This window comes from Oncorhynchus gorbuscha, linkage group LG26 (genome assembly GCF_021184085.1).
Source record: "Oncorhynchus gorbuscha isolate QuinsamMale2020 ecotype Even-year linkage group LG26, OgorEven_v1.0, whole genome shotgun sequence".
NCBI classification, from domain to species: domain Eukaryota; kingdom Metazoa; phylum Chordata; class Actinopteri; order Salmoniformes; family Salmonidae; genus Oncorhynchus; species Oncorhynchus gorbuscha.
This window is the reverse complement of record NC_060198.1, coordinates 2,696,365-2,723,687: the sequence shown is the minus strand read 5'-3', so window position 1 is coordinate 2,723,687 and position 27,323 is coordinate 2,696,365. Positions and strand designations below refer to the sequence as shown.

Genomic DNA, 27,323 nt, shown 5'->3' with positions numbered 1-27,323 from the left:
CTGGGTTTCATTACCTTCCTGACTAGTCATACCACTATACTGTTTCAGATTGACATCTTATCAACCAACTTCAGAAATACTGTCAGGCTCATTGGTAGAAATATATTTTATTTGTCATATTTAGGTGTCCCGCATGGCAGAATGAAATTCATTCAATGGTGACCATTGAATGAATGTTCAATTGGGTTTCTGGTAGCTAGCCTCTTCACTGATATGATCCCCATGTCTGATATTACATCCTACAGCATGAAACACCAGTAGGCTCATTTGGTGGTATCAAGTGTCATGATCACAAATCAATCTCTGTGCCACTCCTCTAGACATTCACTATGTATATTATAGGTCCCTCGTTACACCTCGTGGTGTAACTTCATCTTATTCGTGGTCCATGAAGTTACCAGACAGATGTATGGTTCAGGAGGTGAAGAGTTTGTGACCTAGCGCCACCCAGTGGTATAATGCTAGAGAGCACATGTCACACTACAACTTACTTCACTACAAATGCACACAACTTCTCTTCAGGAAATGTCCTTATACGGTTTTTATTGTTTTCTAATAGAGTAACATGGAGAGAACAACTAGTTAAAATGCTGCAGTCAGTGTAGAACTAACTGGTTACAAGATAATGACCTACAACAGGGAATGCCAAGACACCGTTAACAAAAAGAAAGAATACAAAAACAATTCAGATTGTTTCAAACCATTTTTCTGGTAACGACATTACAACAAGTTAATAATATGTCATATCTTAAAAAAGATTATTCTGACAAACGGGTTATTATTTCTCGGTCTTTCACTATACCTCACAGTTTGAGATTCAAAGTGACCAACCAATTTATGATGAAAAATCCTCCGCACAACATCAGCACAGACCAACAGTTTCAAATAAAAAAAAGAACATGCATTTAAATCGGAAAAGTTCTCCATTTTCAATATACAATGAGGTCAAAGGCTGCGCCAGCACTGAAATTCAACCCTCATCTCAAACATCAACATGACCACCTGAAAACATTGTTAAAAATCAAATAAAAATGGGCCAGAAAAACCCAAAATGAACTTTTATTTCCCCTCCTCGGTCGCTAAGACGATGGACGTCGTCATAATGATGTCATAGAGGAAGGAACAGTGGTGGAGCTACTGAGCGCTAGATGATGGACCTGGGAGTTCTGACGCTAGATGATGGACCTGGGAGTTCTGACGCTAGATGATGGACCTGGGAGTTCTGACGCTAGATGATGGACCTGGGAGTTCTGACGCTAGATGATGGACCTGGGAGTTCTGACGCTAGATGATGGACCTGGGAGTTCTGACGCTAGATGATGGACCTGGGAGTTCTGACGCTAGATGATGGACCTGGGAGTTCTGACGCTAGATGATGGACCTGGGAGTTCTGACGCTAGATGATGGACCTGGGAGTTCTGACGCTAGAATGGGAATAGTTTCCAATAATGGCTGACCATAGAGTCCTGGTTGAGTTCTGTCGGAGCGGAGAGGACTGAAGGCTCAGAGTTAGGCAGTGCACTACGGAGGTGGATGAGGAAGAGTTGATTATTCTTAACCATGGGTAGTGTCGTCCTCCACAAAGTCTTTCGCCTGCTCTGCCGAGATCACGTCAATGTGACTCACCTGGAAACACACACACAGTGAGTAACCAATGCCTGTGTCTGAGTTCTACTGAGACAACCATCTTATGAAACATACTTTTCACGTCTCTGAATGCCAGAGGTTGTTAAACTAGTCTAAAACTAGCCAGTGAGTGAGTAGCCAGTACCCACACATTCATACTGATGTGGACCAACGTATAAACGTTTAAGTAACTTCACCTTGTTTCTGAACTTGACTCCGTAGAACTTGTCAGCTGACTCCAGAAGCTCAGGTCTGAACGTAGTGGTGATAAACTGGGCATGGCCCGCCAGCTCTACAATCATATCTGGAACACACATTACACACTGGTAAGGATAAGAGATTTATAGATATGTTATAATGCTTACATTTCTTCATGCTTGCTTGAAGGATCGTTGTTGCCTGACGACCCAAACTGAATTCTTCCACTGCTCTATATACTTCAGTACTCAGATCCAGACTCATTGTGGAGAAGAAACTAACGTCTATGGGCGTAGCGTTTGGCCGGAGCAAGGAGTTCAGGCAGCCAGGCAAGGGTTGTGGATGGCCGAACATTGAAAATCAAGACAGAAAGGCTAGCTGTAAATTCAACACACTTATTCCATCTCTTCTTATCCAAGGGAGGCAGTCTGTGAGTGGTTGTGTTGTATAAAATATGCTGTATTTATTTGCTATGAGTGGTGTTATTACCCGAGACAGCCTTCCTGTGCTGTGCGTCCAGGGCCTGGTCGATCTCATCAAACAGGTAGAAAGGAGCGGGGTCACACTTCTGGATGGCGAAGATGAGGGCCAGGGCCACCAGGGACTTCTGACCTCCAGAGAGCTGCTGCATCTCCCTCATCTCCCCCTGCTTCCCCGTGAACGACACCTGGAGGGGGAAAGACCAGAGAAACACATGTGGAATATTATTGAAAAGGATATACACATACAGTGCCTTCAGAAAGTATTCACACCCCTTGACTTTTTCCACATTTTGTTGTGTTACAGCCTGAATTTAAAATGGATTAAATAGAGGTTTTGTATCACTGGCTTACACACAATACCCCATAATGTCAAAGTGGAATTGTGTTTTTTTTTTTTTATAATAAAAAATGAAAAGCTGAAATGTCTTGAATCAGTAAGTATTCAACCACTTTGTTATGGCAAGCCTAAACATGTTAAGGAGTAAACATTTGCTTAACAAGTAATTTGCATGGACTCACTATGTGTGTATAATAATAGAGTTTAACATAAATGACTACCTCATCTCTGTACCCGACACATACAATTATCGGCAAGGTCCCTCAGTCGAGCAGTGAAATTCAAAACACAGTCAAGCACAAATACCTCGCAAAGGGCACCCAATGGTAAACATGTATCCCTTTGAGCTTGGTTAAGTTATTAATGACACTATGGATGGTGTATAAATACACCCAGTCACTACAAAGATACAGGCGTCCTTCCTAACTCAGTTGTCAGAGAGGAAGGAAACCATGAGGCCAATGGTGACTTTAAAACAGTTACAGAGTTTGTGATAGAAAACTGAGGATGGATCAACAACATTGTAGTTACTCCACAATACTAATATAAGTCAAAATAAGCATGTAAGAATACATAAAAATAAGTTTGCAATAAAGGCACTAAAGTAAAAAATGTGGCAAAGAAATTAACTTTGTCCTGAATACAAAGCTTTATGTTTGGGGCAAATCCAACAACACAACACTTAGTACAACTCTTCATATTTTCAAGCATAGTGATGGCTGCATCATGTAATGGGTATGCTTGTCGTCGGCAAGGACTAGGGAGTTTAGGATAAAAAATAAATGGAATGGAGCTAGAGGAAAACCTGGTTCAGTCTGCTTTCCAAAAGACAGAGACAAATGAACCTTTCAGCAGGACAATAATCTAAAAATACAAGGCCAAATATACACTGGAGTTGCTTACAAAGACTAATACCGTTTTTACTTAAATTGGCTTGAAAATCTATTGCAAAACTTGAAAATGGCTGTCTAGCAATGACCAACATCCAACTTGACAGAGCTTGAATAATTTTTTAAATAATAATGGGCAAATATTGTACAATCCAGGTGTGCAAAGCTCTTAGACTTACCCAGAAAGACTCACAGCTGTAATCGCTGCCAAAGATGATTGTAACATTGACTCAGGGGTGTGAATACTTATTTACATTAGATATTTCTGTATAAAATGTTCTATAAATTAGTTGTTTTAAAAAAAAATCTGAAAACATGTTTTCACTGTCCTTATGGGGCATGTGTGTAGATGGGTGATATGTATTTGAATGTTTATCTATTTTGAATTCAGGACGTAACAGCAAAATGTGGGTATGAATACTTTCTACATACACATTGACATATCGAATTTCATGACTTTTAACCAAATCTCCATGACCAACAATTGGTGTCGTCACTGTGTACGTATAAAAAATACATGTAATGTGGTATCGACACTGGGAGACTTCTCTTTGATTAGAGCAGTGTCAAATTGGGAGAAAAAAATACCTCATAAAAGCTATTCAGAGTACATATGACATTTACACTATTTATCACAAATCTCTCTAGTGGTTCTCGGGTTCTCAAAACACACACACACCGGTCTACAAACACTCTTACCCTGATGCCGACTCCGGTGAACTGGTCTACAGAGGGCACACTGCTCTGAGAGCCTGAGCCCTTCTCGCTGTCGGTGCCCCCCTCCCCCTCGTCCTGGGACTGACCCCCCTCCGTGTCACCCTTTTTCATCACCAGAGTGGCCTTGCCCCCTGGAACCAGCTTCTGGAACACCTCACTGAAGTTCTTAGACACCTGAGAAGAGGAAAGATGGAATTTGCCATGATATGGTTAGTCACTGTTTTTTTTTAATTGACATTTTACCACCCTTTTCATAGTATCCAATTGTTAGTAGTTACTATCTTGTCTACAACTCCCGTACGGACTTGGGTGAGACGAAGGTCGAAAGCCATGCGTCCTCCGAAACATAACCCAACCATGCTGCACTGCTTCTTAATAACACAGCGCGCATCCAACCCGGAAGCCAGCCGCACCAATGTGTCGGAGGAAACACCGTGCACCTGGCGACCTTGGTTAGCATACACTGTGCCCGGCCCACCACAGGAGTCGCTAGTGCGTGATGAGACAAGGATATTTCTACCGGCCAAACCCTCCCTAACCCAGACGACGCTAGGCCAATTGTGCATTGCCCCACGGACCTCCCAGGTGCGGCTGCGACAAAGCCTGGGCTCGAACCCAGAGTCTCTGGTGGCCTTAGACCACTGCGCCACCCGGGAGGCCCTGGTTAGTCACTTTGGAACAGAGATTATTACTTTAAAATGAAAAGAGCTTGTACGTAAAAACTACTATTATCAATCCAGCAATATGAATGTGCTTGATTGAACTCATGCTGACAGAACTCAACAACCATGTCCTTCATTTGGAGTCTTGAGTTTCATATGGTTAAATCACGAATATTTGTGTTGAAGGTTAAGGACTTATTCGGGGGGTTGAATACTCTGATTGAGACCTTGCTCAGGGGTACAGGTGTATGTGCAGAAGGCATCACAGTCTATCTGTTAGAGATGTAAATCAGGTTGAAAGCGTACCAATTTGAGACTCGATTGAGATTTTGATTCAAGGGTTGAAGCGCACCCGTCACCTAATGAAGGGGTTGGGTACTTGCCCAGTGAGGACAACGTACCTGTTTGAATGTGAGCTGGATGGCCTCGTACTTCCTGAGCTCCAGCACGTTCATGAGCTCCATGATGGACTTGTGTCCTCGCTCCAGCTCGTCCTGGCGCTTGATCAGCTTCTCCTTCTGCTCAGAGAAGTTGACAAACTGGTCCAGGGCCTTCTTGTTCACGTGGCTGTACTTCTTCAGCTCTGTGTTGCACTGCTCTAGCTTACGGAACAGCTACAGAGGGAGGGAGAGGAAGAGAGAGAGAGTTAGGGTAACATTAAACATGTCTTGTTCACGTGGCTGTACTTCTTCAGCTCTGTGTTGCACTGCTCTAGCTTACGGAACAGCTACAGAGGGAGGGAGAGGAAGAGAGAGAGAGTTAGGGTAACATTAAACATGTCTTGTTCTCGTGGCCGTACTTCTTCAGCTCTGTGTTTCACTGCTTCAGCTTACAGAACAACTTGCGGAGAGGAACATTAGGATGAAGAGACGAGGTAACGTGTTACTATGCATGCTATATTGTAGACATACACGATTCAGGCGAAAAGCTTGATGGCAAAGTGCCAAAGAGGATATTTCTAATCATCATCTCTTGAGTATGAAGAGGAGTTGAAATAACCATAATCCCAACTCTGACACGTATCCCTTCAAAACACTCAAAACTATTAATAATCTTCAGTTTCTATGTCAAGTCAAGAGACCTATCAAAAAGAGAGGCTGTATAAGAGGTAGACTATCATCCTTTGGCTTCATCCACTTCAAGAATCCACTATTGGACCTGGCCAGCTAATCAAAACTCAATGTCTTGGGGAGAAAGATTAAGGAAGCTAACGCTCATCCTCACGAAGTATGGGATATTTCTAGTCTGGTCAAGGAGACACACACTTATGAGACATGAGCCAGCAGCCCACTCGACAAACACCGAGGTGCCCAGGGATGTCTGGTGGCAGGAGCCGGCTAACTAGGTGTCTGAGTCACAGTGAGGTGGCTGCTGCTGCTTTCATAAGTGTGAGAGTGAGTGGGCGGTGTCTCAGCCGTGTGTATGTGACCAGGCCCTGGCCCCTCGGTCGAGGCTTGAGGAGGCTCTCTGAGATTATTGTCGTCGTGACTGTTTGGCTTTGGCTGCTAATCAAAGTCCTGAAAGTTAAAAACAGGACAGGGAGTCCAGAGAGAGAGAGAGTTTGTTTACCTATAGAGTGTGTGTTCAGAGTATGTGTGCAGGTTTATCCCTAGGGAGTGTGTGTGTATACTCCTAGAGAGAGAGAGTGCGTGTGTGTGTGTTTATTCCGAGAGAGAGAATTCACCTGTTTGAGTGTGAGGGTCTGGTACTTCTCGAAGGCCTCCTGGGGTAAGGACCCCAGCTCCCTGATCTTCTTCATGCACTCCTCTTTCTTCTTCAGCAGCATGCCCTGTAGTAGGAGTAGCAACAGTAGCATTATGGCTTTAGTAGTAGTACTTTATTATCACACAGCATCAGCAATGATCAGAGACACAAGGCGCAATAACAGGTGTTACCTATCAGGTATTTTAAACTATTCTAATATCTGCTTATCAAATGTTTTTAATGTCTACTACTGTCATCTTTCAACATAAATTGTCAAGTCTTATGTCGAATGTATTTTTAGTCGTGTGTCTGGACTGCAGGAAGATTAGCGGTCGTCATGGGGTCAGTCAATGGGCATCCTAATAAGGTACAGTAAGTAGCCTTGGTTTGTGCGAGCCAGAACGGCTCATAGGAGCAGGAGCCCATCTACTGTTTCTGTACACCGACTGGGCAGGATGCTAGTCTATTGCAGGGCCTTACCCCCAATCTATCCAACATAATGGAAACACTAAACTCTAATATAGCTGACGATTCAAAAGGCGGACCTGTCGGTTGGTCATCTTCTCCAACTCCTTGGTGTCATGGTTGATGGCGTCGTTCTGTTCCTTCTCTACGTTCTTCCAGCGGTCCATGCTCTTGGCATGGTCTTTGACCTCAATCTCCGCCTTGTCGATTAGCACATCCAGGTCTGGGGGATGAACAGGGACAGTTGGCACTTTGAAGACTAACTATTGTACTTGAGTTGTACCTCTATTGATATTGAGGATTGTGTGTAGGTTTTCATCAATTCAGGTCAAATAACGTACTAAGAGAGACTAATACAATACTTCCTGTGAGCTCCATTATATTGCTAATGCCTGTGTGTGTGAGACCTACCCTCGGAGCGTGCCAGTGTATCTTTGATGCGTTTGTTGATTCCCTCCAGCTCTGAGGAGGTGGCTGTGAGCATGGTGCCTCCCTCAGTCTCTCTCAGCTCATTCAACTCCTACAGGATCACATGGAGAAAGAAGTTAATAAGGAGTAACAAACACATTCACAAGCGCTTCCCTATGTCCCTCTCAGCTCATACATCTCCTACAGCAGTGGTATTCAAAGTCGGGAACAAAAAAATAAACAGTACAAAATATTATAAGGGACAACATACAAACGTTTTTGAGAAAGATATTTAGAAAAATGACATTTTATTGAGTATTTATTTAATGGTTTATTTTCATTTTGATAACAGATTAAAATGTAATGAATTGAAGGTTATTTGTTGATGTAAAAAAGTTAATGCTGCAATTTTAAGGTTGTGTCAATATGTGGGGTGGGGTCACGAGACAATGTGAAATAAATTCTGACTGAATTAAAAAAAAAAGATTAAAAAAAAATAATAATAATAAAAATGTCACTATTGTGATATTCTAGAATTCTACCTGTTCTAGGTTCCCATCTAGACATTCTGGAACCGGACCGGTCTAGTTTCTGTTTGGAAAATTCTGGAACAGTACCTCTACTGTGGAACCGGACTTGTTCTAGGTTTAGTTTTGCACATTGTGTAACACCAGACCTGTTCTACTTGGTCGAGGCGTTTCCGTAGGTTCTCGTTGAGGTACGTCTCCACCCTGGTCATGATCCCCTCCAGCTTGATCCTCTCATTCAGCAGCTGCCTGTTGTCCTACACACAAAGATAACATGAGGAATTGCTCCTTTCATACAACAATACATCACACACAAACACAACAATCATGTTTGTTGTTCAACATTCATGTCCTCATCTTTCAAAACAAAATACAGAACACATTTCAGAGAGAGACTCCCTCTGTTTGTAATAGAATAGATGAGAGAAATAGAGCGTACCCCCCCCAAACAAAGGAGCCTTCATAAGAAAGAAAGAGAAATGAATTTAGAGGGCAAAAATGATGAAAAGAACTGCAGGCGGGGAGAGAAAGAGAGAGGAGACTGAGGGTCACAGCCCGTCTACCTACTCCTGTACAGAACATGAGTCTATTTCTATAATCGGGGACGATTGCATAACGTTAGCAGATAGAACGGCTGAGGTGGCTACTGAGGTGGTCATTGTGAGCAGCCGGTAGTGTGTCTGTGTGGTTGGCTGTGAATGCAGTGCCCACACCACCGCAGCTAGCTAGCGCTCAACTCATCGAGGACACTTAAAAATCGACTGTGAGTCTGAGGGTGTTTGTGTGTTTTTGTATCAAAAAGGCAAAGACAAAGCTGTTAACATTCCATGTATGATATAACAACGGAAGGAACAAGACAGTGAAATGATCATAAGCCATTTTTCTTCTATCATCAGGGACAGGGTGATAAATTAGAATCAAGTGAACTTTCGGTATTCATTCAATCACTGTCTGTATTCTTGATAATATCCACAAACTTCCTCAACCAGGTAATACACCATTCGGGGCAGAAGATACATACCCTGTACAGGCCAAATTACAAGAAGATACATACCCTGTACAGGCCAAATTACAAGAAGATACATACCCCGTACAGGCCAAATTACAAGAAGATACATACCCCGTACAGGCCTAATTACAAGAAGATACATACCCCGTACAGGCCTAATTACAAGAAGATACATACCCCGTACAGGCCTAATTACAAGAAGATACATACCCCGTACAGGCCTAATTACAAGAAGATACATACCCCGTACAGGCCTAATTACAAGAAGATACATACCCCGTACAGGCCTAATTACAAGAAGATACATACCCTGTACAGGCCAAATTACAAGAAGATACATACCCCGTACAGGCCTAATTACAAGAAGATACTCTTGATATTACACAGGTTCCCTCGTATATATGTAACCCGTACTTAAATGAGGAGCTGTCTGCAAAAGTTAAGAAAGTGATTGTGTTTAGGCTAAGTGTTTAGCCTAATGAGGTTTAAAAATCCCCTAAATTGACAGTAGGCTGTCATTGTAAAAAATTATTTGTTCTTAACTGACTTGCCTAGTTATATAAAGGTTTAAAAAAAAATACAAAAAATAATAATTAATTGAAGTCCTATATAATTTGCTCCAAATGTGTTTTTGAGTACAGTATACTGCCATACAAGTCTATAGTGAATCCCATTCCCATATCTTCAAAACAATGACCTGAGAGTGCCACTGAACTATAGAGGCATAAGTTTATTAAGTACGGTTCATAAATTATATTCATCCATCCTCAACAAAAGGCTATTGACCTTTTTGGAGGATAAAAACATTCTGGTGGAAGAACAAAACAAAAGTCCACCGCCTATATAGATCATATCTTCTCGGTCTGAACAATAATCAGAAATAGATTACACGAAGAGAAGCCTACTTTTGCATGTTTCATTGATTTCCAGAAAGCTTTTGATTTTGTATTGTCTAGTTAAATAAAAGGTTTAAATTAAATAGAATTAAAACATTGATTTTGTAAATAGGGATCTTTTAGCCTATAGTTTGTTAAAGACGGGTTGATGGGAAATTTTAGCGTACAGATTGGTTTCCCACACCCTTGGATGTAAAACAAGGAGACGCCTAAATTAAGGGAGACATAGATATGATTAAAAAACAACTGTTGATGCAATTTGGGGAAAGAAATGGGTGGAGATTAAATCATAAACCCAAATTGAAAACCTTTTGTTTGATTAAGGGTGAATTTGTGTGTGAGAGATATATTATGTATAACCTACCTAAAAGCAAGAGATCGCTATGTGCACAGGTAAGATCAGCGATATTGCCTCTGCATATTGAAACAGGTAAGATCAGCGATATTGCCTCTGCATATTGAAACAGGTCGGTATTGTGGTGAAATGGAAGAGGAAAGACTATGTAACTATTATGACCTCGAAGAAAGGACAATTAAACTAATTTTATCCTCTATTGCCCTTCCTACCATGATATACGCTTGCTCTTATTCCAGAAAGCACACCAGATATACCCTGGCATTATGTGGCTCAGCGATGAGGAGAAACACATTTTTTTGGGTCCATTGCGTATTTCCATTTGCGGAAAATTTAGATAAAGCCTGGAGTAAAAGAAAAGGGCACCTATAATTACATTGTAAAAATATTGACCTTATATGTGGTAAATTGTACGTGTGTGTATATAGATTGTGTAGAGGCTTGTCTCCCATATGAATCTTCTATGTGGTAAATTGTACGTGTGTATATAGATTGTGTAGAGGCTTGTCTCCCATATGAATCTTCTATGTGGTAAATTGTACGTGTGTATATAGATTGTGTAGAGGCTTGTCTCCCAAATGAATCTTCTCTTTGTGCCAGACTGGGTTTAAATGCCTTCTGTTTAATATGTATTTATTTATCTGTATATGCATGTATGATTTTACTGCTCTGGGAATATAATTACTGTTTGGATAACCTTGTTTAATATGTATTTATTTATCTGTATATGCATGTATGATTTTACTGCTCTAGGAATATAATTACACTTTGGATAACCTTATTTACCATTATGTATTGATTGAACTTGTTTCACTCTTTATGCGATGCGTAATGCAGAGAACGGAAGAAGAATGATCATTACTATATTTCACTGTGGTATTGCAATGTTTGTTTGTGTCAATTAATTCACAAGGGATGTGTTGCCAATTCGTGATGACAAAAATAAAAATGTAATTCATTCATTCTAGATATAATCTGTGCCCCATTTAAACGTGTAATGTTTACATGTTGGAGTGGTCTGATTTCGACGTCAAGGTCTTAACAGTAGGTAAAACCATCCAGCTATCCAGTAATTCAAACACCACATACAACCATACATCCACACACAGTGCCCCGTTTAAACTTGTTCCCCATGTAGTCTTTCATTAACTGTCTCCTTACCTGCTGCAGCTGTCTGATCTCGTCGTTGAGGTCATCCACACGTCTCTGGTCCTCCAGACTGAGCTGAGAGAGCAGGTCTGTCCCCAGCTCAGCCTTCAGAGACTCCCTGGTGGACTCCATGGCATGGAGACTGGCCTCTAGAGACTGCAGTGAACGTTGCTGTGAGGAGAGAACAAAGGAGAGATAGTTGAAGAGAGGAAGAGTTACAGGGTAGACTCCATGGAATGGAGACTGGCCTCTAGAGACTGGAGAGAGAACAAAGATGCTGTGAGGAGAGAACAAAGGAGAGATAGTTGAAGAGAGGAAGAGTTACAGGGTAGACTCCATGGAATGGAGACTGGCCTCTAGAGCCTGGAGTGAACGTTGCTGTGAGGAGAGAACAAAGGAGAGATAGTTGAAGAGAGGAAGAGTTACAGGGTAGACTCCATGGAATGGAGACTGGCCTCTAGAGACTGGAGAGAGAGATGCTGTGAGGAGAGAACAAAGGAGAGATAGTTGAAGAGAGGAAGAGTTACAGGGTAGACTCCATGGAATGGAGACTGGCCTCTAGAGCCTGGAGTGAACGTTGCTGTGAGGAGAGAACAAAGGAGAGATAGTTGAAGAGAGGAAGAGTTACAGGGTAGACTCCATGGAATGGAGACTGGCCTCTAGAGACTGGAGAGAGAGATGCTGTGAAGAGAGAACAAAGGACAGATAGTTGGAGGAAGAGTTACAGGGTAGACTCCATGGAATGGAGACTGGCCTCTAGAGACTGGAGAGAGAGATGCTGTGAGGAGAGATTAAATGGGTTGAAATTACTTTATCAATGCCCAAAAGATGACATTTGGTTTGCAAGCAGCAGGCAGTTTATGCTAGAATAGTGCAGCAATGTGTTCATGTGTTCAACTGGTGGACAATCATAAAGTTAGCTATATAACTGTAGGCTACCTTAGGCATGAATGCCTTCTCAGACTGCTGCATTTTCTCAAATGTAAAAAGGCGGGGTGCTTGTGATGGCAGCATAATACTGACATTTGTAGGGTATAAAAATACACCCTTCTTATCATCCTCCTGGATGTGTACGGTACTTTTCTGAATCTCAAAAAAAATCTGACATTTTTGTCATAACGCTGAACTGGATCACGGTCTGATTCAGTCAACTACGGCTACATTTTATTCATGATTCCCTTGAATAGGGCCCGATAGAAATCAAGAGACACATTGAAGTCCAAATCAACCTCACCTTCGGCATGAACGTCTTCTCGGACTGCTGCCTCTTCTCCTTGAGCATCTTCATCTCAGACAGGATGGAGTCTCTGGAGGCCTTGAACTTCCTCTGCTGGGTCTCAATCTGTTGCATCTGGTTCATCAGCTGGTCGATCTCATTGTTGATACGTGATGCAGAGTTAAGGATCATACTTTATAAACAAGTAGGACCTATAGATCTCATTGTTGATACGTGATGCAGGGTTAAGGAACATACTTTATAAACAAGTAGGACCTATATAACCTATAGATCTCATTGTTGATACATACAGGGGAGGGTTAAGGAACATACTTTATAAACAAGTAGGACCTATATAACCTATAGATCTCATTGTTGTTATATACAGGGGAGGGTTAAGGAACATACTTCATACATGATGGACATCATTGTTCAATTGATTGATTGGTTTTTATAACACTTTTGGAGAGGCTCAAAGCATGTAACATTGTACTGGTTAAACTCAAATCATCCAAGACAAGATCTTTTGTTTTCCATACAATTGAAGTGGACATCAGCAATTGAAACAATAAAAAATCAACTCCTTGCCTGTTTGGGTTAAAAGCTGAGGGACAGGGCTGGAGAAATGTAACCGCTCTCAAATGCATAGGACTGACCGTCCATGATATCACAATTATAGTTTTAACCATGTTGATGCACTATTGTAAAGTGGCTGTTCCACTGGATGTCATAAGGTGAATGCACCAATTTGTAAGTCGCTCTGGATAAGAGCGTCTGCTAAATGACTTAAATGTAAATGTATAGTGTTTGTTTACATTTACTTTGTTTACAAACATTGGCATATTTTGGGGGGGTATGACAGGTGAACTAAGCTCATCAGTCATTTCTAAATTTGATTCAATGGGTCCATATCATAAAAGTCAAAAAAATGATCTAGCAATGACAGATTGCCCCTTTAAAGACTGATTTAAAATGAAACAGACAGGCATCTCCCTAATGGCAAGCTTACCTAAGGGCCAGAGGTGGTGTAGATGAAAAAATATATCTATATAAATAAACATCCTTTTAAAATCATTGATTGAACCTCTGACTCATTGCTGGGGGCTTACAGGAGTGATGCCATGTCAACAATCAACTCAAGCGCACGCACGCACGCGCACACGCACACACACACACGGCGTGGTGTTTCCTGCTACCAGTGACTCACAGAGAAAGAGGTCTGAGGGCAATGCTCTTGCTCTCCCTCTTTCTCTCACACTCTAGCTAATCCTCTTTGGCTCGCCATCACACACTCATATTATACATGTAATCCTACAACATCCACCTACACACACCTCCTCCCTCCTGCTGGGTTCAAGACATAACCTGGAGGCATGAAATACCCTCTAACCAGCCAATCACACACAACCTCCTGAGAACCAGGGAGAGGAAAACATGAGACACTCCATTACCTGCTTAATCCCCATGTTTTACAACTAAATGACATGAATCACCACACACACTATCCCACCCATTTCAATACGAAACCGGTTCATCTTTTACACATTAAATCTCCTCCAACTTAGCGCGAGAGAGATGACAACACACCATCACCTATTGAGCCCCTGTATTTAGGACTAAAATGGCATATTGGTATCTCTGGTGTCTGACTCACTTCAGGTCCACTGTAGGGTAGGGAGTTGAGTTAGTGTACGACAAGCTAGACTGAGACAGGACCATGGTAAATGGGTCAAGTCACAAATCAATACATGCCTGTATTCCTGACTAATCAGAAACATAAACAGTGCCTATAAAATTCCCGATGCGGAAAACGCAGACAGAATCATGGAATCCAGATATTAAAACGGAATTCAACAATATATAATTTTTAAACGCATTGAACTTGGGGCGGCGGCGTAGCCTAGTGGTTAGAGCGTTGGACTAGTAACCGGAAGGTTGCGAGTTCAAACCCCCGAGCTGACACGGTACAAATCTGTCGTTCTGCCCCTGAACAGGCAGTTAACCCACTGTTCCCAGGCCGTCATTGAAAGTAAGAATATGTTCTTAACTGACTTGCCTGGTTAAATAAAGGTAAAAAAAAAAATTTTTTTAAATAGTAGGGAATCAACTAAATGTATTGAATATTAATTTGCCAAAGTTTATCATAATAAATTAACAGAATGCAGTTATTCGTATTTCCTAAAACTGCGCGTCTACCACCTTGTCATATATATATATATATATATATTTCTTTTTACTTCTTAAAGCGTTGTTGGTTAGGGGCTCGTAAGTAAGCATTTCATTGTAAGGTGCTGTATTCGGCGCATGTGACTAATATGATTTGATTTAAACAACAGCCATGTGCTTGGTGTGCACTAGAATGAAAAGGGTGACTACATCCAAAAATACACATTTCCAATTAAGTTGTTTTTCCTTTTTAAGTGTGATTTTGAGAACGAAAACCTGAAGAAACAGGGGAAAACAAGAAACCTGGAAAAACAAAATGGAGAAAACAGAATTTGGGGAGAAACAAAGCGGATATTAGACAAAAACAATCTCATTTTATAAGGCCCTACAAAATATCAGTTTGGGTCTTTAATTTAGAGGACTAGGAAGATCTGTATGAATGAATGAACCAACAAACTAACAATGGAGTTAAAAGATATGTTCGATGTTCCTGCGGAGGTTCTCGTTGAGTTTGGCCTCCAGCTCTCCCAGCTCCTCCTCAGCCTTCCTCATGTCCTTCTGCAGCTCCAGACGTGACTTCCTGGTGTCATAGTAACCCCCTGTCAGTGCTCCGCGGTGGGACACCTGGTCACCTGAGAGGCAGTAACAAAACAACAAAAAAAAATATATATATAGAAATAACAAAATCACACAACAGATTTTTTATTTTTTTAAATTACAATTAACTAAATAACTAAACTGTCCCACAGCACACTAACTGGTATGGTACTGTGCTGTCACCTCTGCAGCAGAAAAACACCTGTGATCTCAACTCACAAACACAACAACAAAAACCGAAACACTTCAAAATCTACATCAAGAAACCTCTAGTTACTTGAACATAGACTGTAAAAGGCAGACCAGAATTGCTGTCATTTACATTAATTGTCATCTTGATCACGTTAGTCGACACCTACCCTCCAGTGTTATACAGTCCATGGTGAATGCCCTGGCCAGCTGGGTGGACACTTCCATGCTACGACAGATCAGGGTCTTTCCAAACACGTGCTTGAAGGCCTTGTCAAACTGCTGGCTGTAGCGCAGCTTACTGATCATGGGGATGGCATCCTAAAGGAGAGAGCGAAGAAATATAGGTCAGTTTAATGCTCTTTGACGAGCCTAAGTCATAGCAGGCCTGGGTCAAATACATAGTACGGTATTTGAGGTATGGTAGATTTTTTTGCTTGGTTACACTTTTAGGACGATTCCATTCAAGAATATTCCCTTACGTTGGTCTCAGGGTAGGCGGTGTCCCTGACGTCCAGCTTGCTGAGGGGCAGGAAGGTGACCTCTCCAGGCAGGTTCATCTTGTTGAACTCTGTCAGGATCTTGGTGCTCACCTCGTCTGTCTCCACTATGTGGTAAAACAACCTGGTCGGGAGGGGGACATGAAGGAGTATGAGCCAACAAGTTTGAGTAACAGTTACTTTTACATTGAGGAAACAAGCTTCTCTCTGGCCTTCTCAATGGTCTTTCCACGATTCACTGTGTCCCCTCTCCCCGTCTCCTTCTCAAAACACCCCGGAGGTCAGAGAGGAACAAACTCAGATCTTCTCCTCCAATCCAGGAGAAAGGAAACGACATAAGGAATACAAAAAAAATACTATTGAAAAAGAGCCCGTCACTCACCTGGTTCCCGCGGTGACCTCCACACAGGTGTAAAAGGCGGGCTCACACTCAAAGTTGTTCATGACAATGCCATGGTAACCGTTGATGACGTGCTGGTTGATCCCCTTTCTGCGGAAATGCTCCAGCACCTTGTTGATGCTGTCAATACCGTTCAGAATGGCCTAGTGTGGACAAAAACAGCAAGATTTACCTTAACTTTTCAACACTTTTTAAATGCATATTTATCTGTGGCGTCTTCATTAGGGATGGGCATTTGAAATGATTTCAAATAATATCCAGAAATGTTTTCAGATATTCGGACAGTTGAAATAGATGTTTTAAAGAAAGCACTTGTTTTGATCCCCATGTCCTTGTCTACAACTCAATTAATATTAAAACAGCCTACCTGTTGGTTGCTCATTGTAGCCTAATCCTCATAATTTAGCCAATTTAATTCCACAATTCTAAATCCATTTAGCATTGATTAGAAATCTCCCACTTCACTTGCTACACATGGAGCCTTTGATGGTAGTGAAGCTTTGATTGACCCACAATAAGCCACATGTGTGAAAAGTGTGTTGGCTACCGGCACCTCTTTATTGGTTTGTCATGGGGCCCAGTCATAAAAAGGGCCAAACTGTTGTTTCATTCAGATGTCATGGTCTATCTTTGTATGTACTCTCGGAAGTCATCGAAAACTAACGTCCGTTTGGATATTTATAATAATAGTGCCCATCACTACTCTACGTAGGTGAAAATAGTGATTTTCCACATTCTGTAGTCCAAAAGATAAGTACTCTCTGTGACGTCCCGGGTATAAGTCAGCTTCGACCACTCAAGCAAGTAAAGACGGCAATCACCAAGCTAACCACATGGAATTTCGATAGTACGTCATTTTGAGGAGATTTTGATTGAAGAAAGGACTGATTAGAGTGTGACTGAAAAAGTAATAAGCAGCTGAGTCATAGACATACACTGTAGATTTCTAGGAGAGTGGGGAGAAAGGGGTGGGCTGATTCTTTGTTAGACTGTCTTTACCTCTACGCAATTTCTTTCCCTAATAATTGGTTGAATCACAAAATCACTACCTCTCTCTCTTTCCCCAATAATGGAGTCACAAAGTGAATCTTCAGTGTTCAGGTGGGATTGCTTTCATCAGTGACTCATCGTTGCTAAAGCCGAGCCACCGACCATCGGTTGAGTAGGTAGTGCGACGGCGTGTGTGTGTGTAGCCTTCATTTCATGGTGTGGACTTAGTAATTCATCTGTAACACCAGGCCCATGACATGACTGGTAGTAAACAGTAAATGTGTGGAAATGAGTGTCTGTGTGAAGGTGTGTGTATTCTTTCTCCTTGGTCGTGGGGCAGGGAGTATATAAATGGATGGGTGTGTAAAGGTGTGACCTTCGTAATCTATGATTGCCTCAGAAGATTTACCACAAGGCTAGTATGATCACGTGTAAAGGGGAAGGTGTGTGTCCTATCTAATCTGGCATTGATTCATAGATAAATGGAACTACCACACATGGTTTAGCATAAGGCTAGTAGGATGATATGGATTACATAGACATTCATGTAGAGGTGAAGGTGGGTCTTCTATAATTAATATGACTCATAGGTCAATCTAACGCAATAGGGAAGAGGTTATTTTGACCTTACAGGTGGCAGTATGATGATATGCATGATATGACAATGCATGCTAAGGTGCGAGTGTGTGTGTGTGTGTTTCGTTGGGTAGGCGGTCACACTGACCTTGCCGGTGGCTGCTCTAAGGAGCTGTTGTTTCTTCTCCAGCTCCTCTCGTTTGGCTGCCAGGGCCTGCTGCTCAGCGTTCTCCTCCCGCCACAGATAGCTGTTGGAGGCACACAGACAAACACACTGCTAGTTTAATGCATTAACTTGTCATTCAGTCCAAAAGACATTGTACCAAATTATGCAGCCAGGGCAAATATTGTAGATGCTAATTTTGTTGAATCATTTCCAGGAAAATGCCTTAATTTTGAGAGCAGCTCTATTGTAAACATTAACCCATATATTAACCCATATGTCATATTCTATTCATCGTCTCTGGTCTTCTCCCTCCTCCTCACACAACTCAGTATCTCAAGGCCCTTCTCTAGAGCACACAGTGCAAAGCACCAGGCAGCATCCATCTCACAGGGTTATAAATACCTCTCCATTGTTAAGGAGAGGAGAGGGGAAAGGCGTGCTGACATTCACAGCAGACCAGTCCGGTAAGGAAATAAAGGTTGCCAGGCGGAAGCTGAATGTAAGTCTTAAGGGGAATAACCATCCAACCTTTAACATGGTGGAGATCGAGTCGGGGCTTATATGCCTTCGTCTTGGATTCCAGACAAAGTAGATACATATTTTCTAAGTAAATAAATATTTAAAGTGCAAACCCATGACTCAATGAGGAAAGAGTAAAAAATAAAATAAAAAAGAGCAAAGAAAGTTATGATTTATAAGATAGAATCAATATACAAAAGCGCAAATGATGACTCAACGAACATTGACGAAAAAGCAGTAAAGAAGAAAGAAAAGCGAGAAGACGAAGTGAAGATTTACAGGTTCAAATCAATATCTTTGCCTAACAGTGCAATGACTCAACCCAAGAAACATGATGGAGCAAAACAAATGATTAAGATATAGATCATGATCTTACTTTCTCTCGCTCTGCAGCTCGTCCTTCTTATTCTTGACTTCGTAGTATTTCTTGTCCAGCTCTTCCACCCTGGTCTTCACCTCATTCAGGTCCTGGTCCAGTTTCTACAGGGGAAAACAGACCAGTCAAATAGAAACTTGATCCCAATAATTATAGAACAGAGTGAAATCTAGAACAGAATCAAACGTTCTATTTAAACAAAATCATTCGCACTATAATCAACCATAATAGTTCCAATTGAACTGTTAATGAGTCATGAGTTAGGTTCTATACACTATACTGTTCCAGGTTCTTCTCCTTGTTGGTCTCAGTGTCCTCCAGGTCTTTATGGATGGCAGCAATCTGCCTTTTCTTGTCATTGATGGCCTGGTCTAGGGACTTGAGTTCCTTCTTGATCCACTTGTCCCTCTCCTCTTTAGAAGTAAACTGGCTGCCACGGCCCTGCTTGGCGTACAGGTCTGTTCTCTCCTGGGTGGCCTGGGCCAGTCTGGGTGGAGCGAGGGATGACAGGTGTTAAAAGGTACATAGGGAAGTTCAGAAAACAATTCCGAAGGGAAGCTTATTCCTTATTTAGTGGCCTACTACTAAGGTGCCATGTTGGACACTCTCCAGGCATTCACCAATGAGGATTACAAGAGAACCAACTTCATTCACTTTCTAGTGGCTCAACATCAGGTGTCACTAACATTACATGGGGGGAAAATGAGTAAATATCCTTTTACTAATACATTAAAAAGTTGTTGCCTATTACAAACGATTCATTCATTGTTGAGCCTTGAGCAGTGTAGGGTTTTCCTACAGACCTGGCGATGCCCCTCTCCTCCCTCTCCTTCACAGTGTTGAACTTGGGCTCAGTCTCCTGCAGCTCCTTCTGCTTCTCCTCTATCTTCTCTAGCAGCTTCTGCCGCTCCTTCAGCAGACGTTTCTGGAGGAGGAATTCATTATTATTAAATAGAAACATAGTAACAACGGGTGACACTCAGAGGCATTTGAGAATACTCATACGTGTGTGGGGTCATCACTGAAATAAGTTCAAACGCCAGCAGATAATATTTGATCTACACATGTGATTACTCTAGATATGTCAACCATGAGGGAAAGGGGATACCAAGTCAGTTGCACAACAATGCATTCAACTGAAACGTGTCATCTTCATTTAACCCAACCCCTCTGAAGAAGAGAGGTGCCGGGAGCTGCCTTCATCGATGTCGTCGCCGCCCGGGAGCTTCCTAAAGTCTGCTTTGATCCATATCACTCAGATAGGTTCATGTGACTCCCAGCAGTCAGAAAGGCAGATGACGCAGGTACACCCACCCGCTTTCTCCCTACTTCCCTCTTCCTGCCCCCCTCCAACCATCCCAACAAAACAAAGCTAACAAGAAAGCTGTTGCAACATTCTCCCGGACAGGTGGGCCTAATCCAACCTCGCTGAGATGCTGCTGTCTAATCTGCAACACACACAGGGATTGGGGCCAGATCTCTTCCCTTGGGCCACTGCCCAGAATGAAGGGATGCAGGGAGAGAGAGAAAGAGAGGTTAAGACTAGCAGTAGGGGGAGAGAGATGGAGGTGTGTGGTGAATCAGTGACGCAGATGGAGAGGCTTCTGTCCTTACCCTCTGAGAAAAGCAAGGGGGGAGGGAGGGATGGATGGAGAGAAGAAGAGGTAGGGGGTGTTGGAGGTGTGGGGGGGATCATCACTGACGCAGATGAAGAAGCTCCCGTTCGAGGATGGAGAGGTAGGTACGTAGTAGGTAAAGATGGGGGGTCTCACACACACACATCTAAACCCACACACAGTGACGCAGATGAGGTTCCAATTTGTAAGTCGCTCTGGATAAGAGCGTCTGCTAAATGACTTAAATGTAAAAAATGTAAATGTTTCTGACCGCCCCGTTTCTTCGGTTCACTGTTGCCAACTACACACACCACTCTCTATCTCAAACACGCACACACTCACCCCGCCCTCCACCCCACCACTGTGCTCCCCTACCTTCTGTTCGCTGTTGCCGGCCAGCTCCTCCTGCAGGTCTTTGGATTTGAGCTCCAGCTTGGTCCTCTGTTTAATCTGCTCCTGTCTCTCTGAGCTCAGCTGCTCCTTCTCCTCCTTCATGGCACTGATCTTAGACTTCTTCTCACGCACCACACGCTCCGTCTCCTACAATGGGAGGAAGAGGAGAAGAGACAATGAGAGGAATAATACGTAGACTAGATGAACACTGACTGTAGAGGAAATAGAAAAAAAGCAGGTTAGGTTTGCATACACAAGAGCCCTAAGATAGAAACCTATTTTTGTTTTACCCCCCTTTTCTCTTCAATTTTGTGATATCCAATTACAATCTTGTCTCGTCGCTGCAACTCCCCAACGGGCTCAGTAGAGGCGAAGGTCTAGTCATGCATCCCCTTGAAACATGACCCGCCAAACCGCGCTTCTTAACACCAGGCACGCTTAACCCGCTTGTGTCGTGTGTCGGAGGAAACACCATTCAACTGATAACCAAAATCAGCCTGCAGGCGCCCGGCCCGCCACAAGGAGTCACTAGGGCGCGATGAGCCCCCCCGATCAAACTCTCCCCTAACCCAAACCCTCCCCTAGTCCTTTTCAGCACGGTTACAGGAACTGTGGTGGATGGATGCGTAACCATGCCAGCTCAGTACAGCTTGGCTCAGTAATGTGAAAAGCTGATCAGATCCATAAACACTCCAAGCCATTCTGTGCAAATACTGTATGCAGAATCACTTACCTCTACTTTGTCTCTGGCATCCTGCTGGGCATCTCTCAGATGTCTGGACTTGTCTCCACAGGTCTCTCTCTTGGAGGACAACTGAAAGAGGAAACAAAATTTAAAGAACAGTTAACTATGCAATCAAAAATATCAAATGCCATTTAAAAAAGGAAGAATTTGAAAGGTCAGATCACAAAAGCAAACCCCTACCAACTGAAAGTTACTTTTTGTTAGACATCCTGTGCCCATGATGAATACAATTTGATTTGACAGATATTTATTTCTCAACCCAAACTCCATAAACACATTTAGTTGATTTAAAAAAATTATTGTTACCTCATCCAGCTTGGCACGTGTCTCGTTGAGCTCCTGGTTATAGATAGTGTACTCAAGAGCCCTCCTCATCTTGTCCCACTTCTGGTACTGAGCCAGCTCCTCCTTCTCATCCTCCAGGGTCTGGAGACGCTCCTCAATGTACTTCAGCAGCTCATTGATCTTCTCTCTCTTACCCTCTGGGGGAAACACAAAAACAGAGCACCAGTATGTTATTTAGGTCTACAGTTATATCTACAGCTGTGGTGGCCCAACCAAGGGCCATTTGTAATAGGAAAGGGAGATGCTTACTCTGGGAACTAAATTATATAGCCTTTCCTTGGAAAATGATTTGGAAATTGAAAGAGCAGCCTTTATTTTGAAAGTTTGTGCGATATGTCTGAAAGTCGACTGTTTTTTCCCATAGATAACTGCACGCTTTGAATTTGTCTAAATCAAAACCAATCTTAGGTAGTGAGTCAGAATACCTCTGCTTAGATCTGGTGACTGAATGCATGTGAACAGAGTCTTAGATGGTGTCATCGTAGACATATAGAGAGACTTTGGTTCTTATACTGTACCTGTTTCCTTCATGAGGGAGATGGACTCCTCCTTGCGCTCGTCGTACACCCTGGTTCCTGCAACCTCACGCAGCAGCTTCAGACGCTGGGAATCTGGGGCTGTAGCCATCTGGTTAATCTGGATACATGATAAAGAGAGGAAACACACATGAACGATACCCATGTATAACTTACGTATAAAGTGATCTGGATACAGGATAAAGAGAGGAAACATATGAAAGGTATCATATGTATAAAGTTATATGGTTGATCTGGATACATGATGAATCAAATTTTATTTGTCACATGCGCCGAATACATCAGGTGTAGCCCTTACAGTGAAATGCTTACTTACAAGGCCTTAACCAACAATGCAGTTAAGAAAAATACCTAAAAAACAAGAAATAAAAGTAACAAATAGTTCAAGAGCAGCAGTAAAATAACAATAGCGAGGCTATATACAGGGGGGTACCGGTACAGGAGTCAATGTGCGGGGGAACCGGTTAGTAGAGGTAATATGTACATGTAGGTAGAGTTAATAACAGAGTAGCAGCAGCATAAAGATGGGGGGCGCAAATAGTCTGGGTAGCCATTCGAGAGACAAAACATATTAAAGTTATCCTTTGTATAATTTGTGTAGAAAGTTATATGGTTGTTCTGGACACAGATTACAAACAAGGGAAAACATGTTACTTAAGATATCATTGTATGAGACGTTGGGTTATATGAACAGATATATAGTCAGCACAGTGGTGCAAAGAAACATGTTTGCAGCAAATAACAAATGAATGTTGCACAACGGAGCATGTTTAAAGCATATGTTCATAGTGCCGTCTTACCTTCCCCTGCTTGACGATGTAGTAGGGGTTACTACGGGAGAAACCAGCACTCTCCAAGAGGTTCATGACGTCATTTTTACTGGAACAAAATCAACATACGTGATTGCTGATTACATGATGGTTACATATTCAAACAGAGAGGCAATTTTCGATCTTTGCTCAGTCACAACAGACAGAGTCACAACAGACACTAGTCAACAGACACTTACGTCACCATCTTCTTGTCTAAGAAGTACTGGTCCTTCTTGGCGCCGATGACACGGCGGAGGGATACCTCCTCTTTGTCGATCTGGAGGGAGAGTGAATTTATTGACCAACGAACGGAGAGATATCAAACTAAACATAACTAACTAAATAGTCAAAAGGTGTCAATCGTGTTTGGTGAGAAACTTACCGGCAACCTGTTGTCAGAATTGTCAAATATAATCTCCACAAAAGCCGAGATGACACGAGGACCAGTTCCCTCCTGCAGTGACAGGGAATAACATTATAACAGTGTTATGGGGTTAACAACAGACTGAGGATTGGACAGTAGTGGAGAGGGTAGTAAGGGTAGTAAGTTTTAAGTTCCTCGGCGTACACATCACGGACAAACTGAATTGGTCCACCCACACAGACAGTGTTGTGAAGAAGGCACAGTAGCGCCTCTTCTGTAGAAATTTGGCTTGTCACCAAAAGCACTCACAAACTTCTACAGATGCACAATCGAGAGCATCTTGTCAGGCTGTATCACCGCCTGGTACGGCAACAACCGTAAGGCTCTCCAGAGGGTAGTGAGGTCTGCACAACTCATCACCGGGGGCAAACTACCTGCCCTCCAGGACACCTACACCACCCGATGTCACAGGAAAGCTATAAAGATCATCAAGGACAACAACCACCCGAGCCACTGCCCGTTCACCCCGCTATCATCCAGAAGGCGAGGTCATTTATTTTGCCTTTATTTTACTAGGCAAGTCAGTTAAGAACAAACTCTTATTTTCAATTTCCTAGGAACAGTGCCTGTTCAGGGGCAGACGACAGATTTGTACCTTGTCAGCTCGGGGATTTGAACTTGCAACCTTCCGGTTACTAGTCCAACGCTCTAACCACTAGGCTACCCTGCCGCCCCAATACAGGTGCATCAAAGCAGGGACCGAGAGACTGAAAAACAGCTTCTATCTCAAGGCCATCAGACTGTTAAACAGCCACCACTAACATTGAGTGGCTGCAGCCAACATACTGACTCAACTCCAGCCACTTTAATAATGGAAATTCATGTAAAAAAAAATGTATCACTAGCCACTTTAAACAATGCCACTTAATATAATGTTCACATACCCTACATTACGTCATCTCATATGTATATACTGTACTCTATACCATCTACTGCATCTTGCCATCTTTATGTAATACATGGATCACTAGCCACTTTAAACTATGCCACTTTTATGTTTACATACCCTACATTACTCATCTCATATGTATATACTGTACTTGATACCATCTACTGCATCTTGCCATCTTTATGTAATACATGTATCACTAGCCACTTTAAACTATGCCACTTTTATGTTTACATACCCAACATTACTCATATCATATGTATATACTGTACTTGATACCATCTACTGCATCTTGCCTATGCTGTTCTGTACCATCACTCATTCATATATCTTTATGTACATATTCTTTACCCCTTTACACTTGTGTGTATAAGGTAGTAGTTGTGGAATTGTTAGGTTAGATTACGCGTTGGTTACTACTGCATTGTCGGAACTAGAAGCACAAGCATTTCGCTACACTCACATTAACATCGGAGCGGAGTCAATCACCACCTTCCGGAGACACCTGAAACCCCACCTCTTTAAGGAATACCTAGGATAGGATAAGTAATCCCTCTCACCCCCCCCCCTAAGTTTTAGATGCACTATTGTTAAGTGACTGTCCCACTGGATGTCATAAGGTGAATGCACCAATTTGTAAGTCGCTCTGGATAAGAGCGTCTGCTAAATGACTTAAATGTAAATGTATCTGCTAACCATGTGTATGTGACAAATAAATTTGATCTTGATTTGAACAACAGACTGAGGATTATATAATATCCATTAATGTTAGTATAACTTCCACTACTTACATGGAGCAAGGCCAGGCGCTGTTCGGGGCGAAGATGGCTGAATTCATCGCTGAGCACAAACTGAATGGCTGAAAGAAAAACAAACATTTGTTTTTATTATATACAGAAAATAAATGCATCACCATTTTTTATATTCTTCTAATTTCATGTGGTAGAAAACATCAGAAGAGGACAGGGGAGCGCACACATACCGTAGAAAAAGTTACTTTTTCCCGATCCATTTCTTCCCACTGTGAGAAAACAACATACAGGGAGGGAAATGTCAGTCAATCAATCAATGGATGGAAAGGCAGCAGCCCATTGTTTCCTCTACCTACATCGTGAGGTGTTGTTTATGACTAAAGATAGCTAGAGGTTTTGGGAGAGTAAACGTTGCAGAATCTCACCGATGACATTGGACTTTGGACTGAAAGGATCCACCACTGTCTGGTCCCTGTAACTTCGGAAACCCTGAATGATGACCTGAGAGGATAAGAAGGAAAGTGCAACTGCTATCACACATCTTAAATGATCCAAGCTTGCTAGTTACAGCACCATTGCATTGAATAAACGATTCAGACATTCACCAATAGTTTATTTTCACAGGATGTTGAAATTAGCTGCCAACAGTTGCTAGCCAGCTAACTTCTTAGCTATGTCAAAAGGCAAACTAATGTTATGCAAGCTGGATGGGGCAGTATCTTCCGAGCTAGCTTAGCTAATAACAAACAACGTTATCTTAATAGCTCGCTAACGTGACTACTTTATGAATGGCTTGTCTTGATAGCTAACTGGCAAGATAGTTAACTTATGTGCACTAACTAGTTACGTTAGCTGGATTGAAGAGAGTTACCACATATTGCTAGCTACTATAACATTAGCTAGCGACTAGCACCACTACTACTAGTACCTCAGATAACTAGCCTACTGACAGACGTGATCCAGAATGGTTTGCAATACGGCACATGACAATTTTTGTAGATTACTTTTCTAAGTGCAGTATTGTAGACTAAATCTAGCTAGCTAGCTACGTGTAAATGTTCATTTATTTACAATACTTCTTAGCTAAAGCTAGTTATCTGGCTAGGCCGCAAGCATCGTTTTCAGAGAGCGGGTCGTCGACATGGAGCTCGCGCCGTTAGTTTACCTGTTTAATGTACATGGTCGCCTAATCAGGAACTTTCCTCAGAAAGCGAAACAAACAACTTCAATAAATACCCCTTCTCCTTCGATAAAGGGAAGGTGGGCCTTTAAAGTGACTATTGTGAATATTTGTTCAAAATGCATGTATCCAAGTTTGTTGAAATATCCTGGCGAAAGAGAAACAACAAGGAAAATGGCGTCACGAGCGGGATGAAATGGAACAGTCAATAATGAGAAAAGAGGGGGAGCATAGATATTTTGATTAGTGAATATTAGATACAATCGAAATATAACATGTTACTCGTTTACCCGTTAAAATATAGATATACTAAGGATATGTATGAATGTGAATTTGATTCATACAAGTACATACAACATATTTATTATTAGCATTCAGTTTTATCACATCCCCATTAGTTTTACTTGGTATGGTCCTCATGCGTGCGATTGTTGGGCGCCAAAGAGCTGACAGAGAAAGTATATTTTGGTACAGTATTTAAAACTGAAATACTGTATTTTGAAAAACTGTA

The 27,323-nt window shown here is 42.1% G+C and overlaps 1 protein-coding gene across 1 annotated transcript; it reads right to left on the bottom strand.

The window, feature by feature from the left end:
* Positions 1–526: 526 nt before the first annotated feature.
* On the bottom strand, positions 527–26,989 carry smc3 (structural maintenance of chromosomes 3). Its single transcript, XM_046330456.1, has 30 exons — positions 26,798–26,989; positions 26,058–26,133; positions 25,863–25,901; positions 25,672–25,739; positions 23,950–24,021; positions 23,765–23,844; positions 23,556–23,634; positions 22,738–22,855; positions 22,181–22,356; positions 21,863–21,943; positions 21,112–21,276; positions 19,924–20,045; positions 19,394–19,607; positions 19,121–19,224; positions 18,208–18,307; positions 16,476–16,636; positions 16,076–16,217; positions 15,764–15,914; positions 15,287–15,439; positions 12,660–12,811; positions 11,438–11,596; positions 8,166–8,273; positions 7,493–7,601; positions 7,162–7,304; positions 6,597–6,701; positions 5,314–5,526; positions 4,233–4,424; positions 2,314–2,491; positions 1,824–1,930; positions 527–1,626 (listed from the first exon to the last, which is right to left on the bottom strand). The coding sequence occupies exons 1-30, from the start codon at positions 26,810–26,812 to the stop codon at positions 1,555–1,557; spliced, it is 3,654 nt and encodes a 1,217-aa protein (XP_046186412.1). The 5' UTR covers positions 26,813–26,989; the 3' UTR covers positions 527–1,554.
* Between the last annotated feature and the right edge of the window lie 334 nt (positions 26,990–27,323).